At 38.6% G+C, this 2,269-nt stretch overlaps 1 protein-coding gene across 2 annotated transcripts in view; it reads left to right on the top strand.

Annotated features, from left to right (window-relative positions):
• LOC107671894 (mitochondrial fission regulator 2-like) overlaps nt 1–1,327 on the top strand; it is a 12,008-nt gene extending 10,681 nt beyond the window's left edge. For both annotated transcript variants that reach the window (XM_016464901.1, XM_016464902.1), the window contains exon 8: nt 717–1,327. In XM_016464901.1, coding sequence (XP_016320387.1) covers nt 717–761 — 45 coding nt within the window. In that variant the 3' untranslated portion in view covers nt 762–1,327. The remainder of the gene's footprint in view (nt 1–716) is intronic.
• The last annotated feature ends 942 nt before the right edge of the window (nt 1,328–2,269 follow it).

The raw sequence follows: 2,269 nt of genomic DNA, 5'->3' as shown, positions 1-2,269 counted from the left end.
TGCACCAAGAGCTTGTAACACTCCAAAGAGAAAGGAAAAATTGAAATCGCATCATATGACCCCTTTAAACTGGCTGGGAGCAGGATTCAGGTTGGATTTTTGACCCTTCAGAGTGCAATAATAGCAGAGAAAATCTAATTTGAACCAAAGGTGTATTTGATCAGGGTTGGAACTGAACTATGCAGGAAGGTAGATCTCCAGGAACAGGGTTGGGCACCCCTGCACTAGGGGAATATATCTGTATAAAATAGTGTTACTATTCATAGTGTTACATTTGGACCAGCAGAGGGCGACTTTTCATTACTGTGTCAATGAGTGCAACAGTCACGTTAAAGCTGTGCAAACTAGCCACCTCAGCATTGACTACACGTTTCCTAACACTATCTAAACAGTTTATGAATATTAAATGAGATTAAAAAAATATTCCTATTAAAAGCATTTATGGGCATTAATGATTCATTTTGGAGCTCTTTTTTGCTCGGATATTGGTATGCCTTTTTGAAATACTTGTGGTCTTCAGCTTCTAATGAGATTTTCCTCCCCACTTTCCAAATCTTTGCCACACCAGTGTTTGGTTTCTAGCACTATTACACAATACTTGGACAGAACCTTTGACATTTTGCTATAAAGTTTAACTGCAAATGCAGTTTAATGAGAATGCTTTGTGTGCTTTTGCATTGAATGCATTGTGACTTTAGTGTTGTATTGGTTTACAGATTCTCCCTCACACCAGACGCAGCCAGGGACGCATTCACCTTTGACCCTCAACCTTAAAGTCTTTCAGGAACAAAGTTGTGTCATGGACTGATGTGACAGACATATTTATTTTTAATGTTGGTTGCACTGTCTCTCTTTCTCCTTCCCCTTTCTCTCTGAATTAATCACATGGGCCTCCATCTGAGTACACTGTGCATGTTTTTGAGATTTTTGTGCAGACATAATTTTTTTGTATGTGCAGATTTTTATTTGTAAATATTATGTACAACAGACTTCTTAATTGTGAACGACTAATTACGAGTATTGATACAGGATGGCAGTAATTATCTCATAGGATGCTACAAGTTAATTCCTTTCAGCTACCAATGTAGTATATAAATAAGGTCTGCTCTGATCTATGCAATGCTTCTTTTTTATACAGATTTTATACATTTTATTTAAAGCCTAGTTGGGCTAACAAAAATTCTCTGAACAAAATATCAGTCTTTAAGTTTCGAAAAATGGTACTTGGTTTGCTAATAATGTGTTCATCCATGTTTCTCATGTGTTATCACCCTCTTCTACAAAGTGCTAAAGCAGTATCACACTCAAAAGCAATAAACAAGTTATATGCCTTTCAAATGTGTTCAAAGTGTGCACTATTGCATAATCCAGTTTATTATACAGCTCTCTGGAATACTTGATTCTGACTGGTTAGTCGCACCATAAAGCAGTCTGATGTCCCGATAATCGCCGTCTTCCATGACAGTGTTATGTATCATGCATACATGTATACACTTGACTTGACTCTCTATTCTATTTCTATTCTACCTACTTGTTTCCTTTTATTTATTTTACAAAACCTTGACACTCTAACAACTGACCCTCTAACACTAGTCAAGTCAAGTCAAGTCACCTTTATTTATATAGCACTTTTAAAAAAACAGATTGTGTCAAAGAAACTGTACAGCATTAATTAGGAAATATTGTATCAATAATGCAAAATGATAATAGTAAACTTTATATAGCGCTTTTAACAATACAGATTGTGTCAAAGCAACTGAACAGCATTAATTAGGAAAATATTGTGTCAATAAGGCAAAATGACAATAGTAAACACTCAAATTTCAGTTAAAGGCAGTTCATCTTTGAATTCAGTGATGTCATCATCCAGCTCAGTTCAGTTTAATTAGTGTCTGTGCAATCAAGTCGACGATATCGCTGGAAATTAAGTGTCCCCAACTAAGCAAGCCAGAGGCGACAGCGACAAGGAACCGAAACTCCATCGGTGACAAAATGGAGTAAAATACCTTGGGAGAAACCAGGCTCAGTCGGTGGGGGTGGGGGGTAGTTCTCCTCTGGCCGAGCCAGCAGGTTGTTCCATGCTGCAGCAAAGTCAGATTGTGCAGAGGACTCATCTGGTTCCCGTGGTCTTGTCCCGATGGTCATCTAGGTGACGAGGTCTTCACTGGGGATCTGTCTCTGGGGATCATCTAGTTGTCCTGATCTCCGCTGACATTCAGGGCTGTAGAAGTCCTCTCTAGGTGCTGATCCACCATCTGGGCTGGATACG

This window comes from Sinocyclocheilus anshuiensis, unplaced genomic scaffold, assembly GCF_001515605.1.
Source record: "Sinocyclocheilus anshuiensis isolate Anshui unplaced genomic scaffold, SAMN03320099.WGS_v1.1 scaffold1089, whole genome shotgun sequence".
Classification (NCBI taxonomy): domain Eukaryota; kingdom Metazoa; phylum Chordata; class Actinopteri; order Cypriniformes; family Cyprinidae; genus Sinocyclocheilus; species Sinocyclocheilus anshuiensis.
Note: the sequence above shows the minus strand (reverse complement) of the source record. Positions and strands in the feature narration are given on the sequence as shown.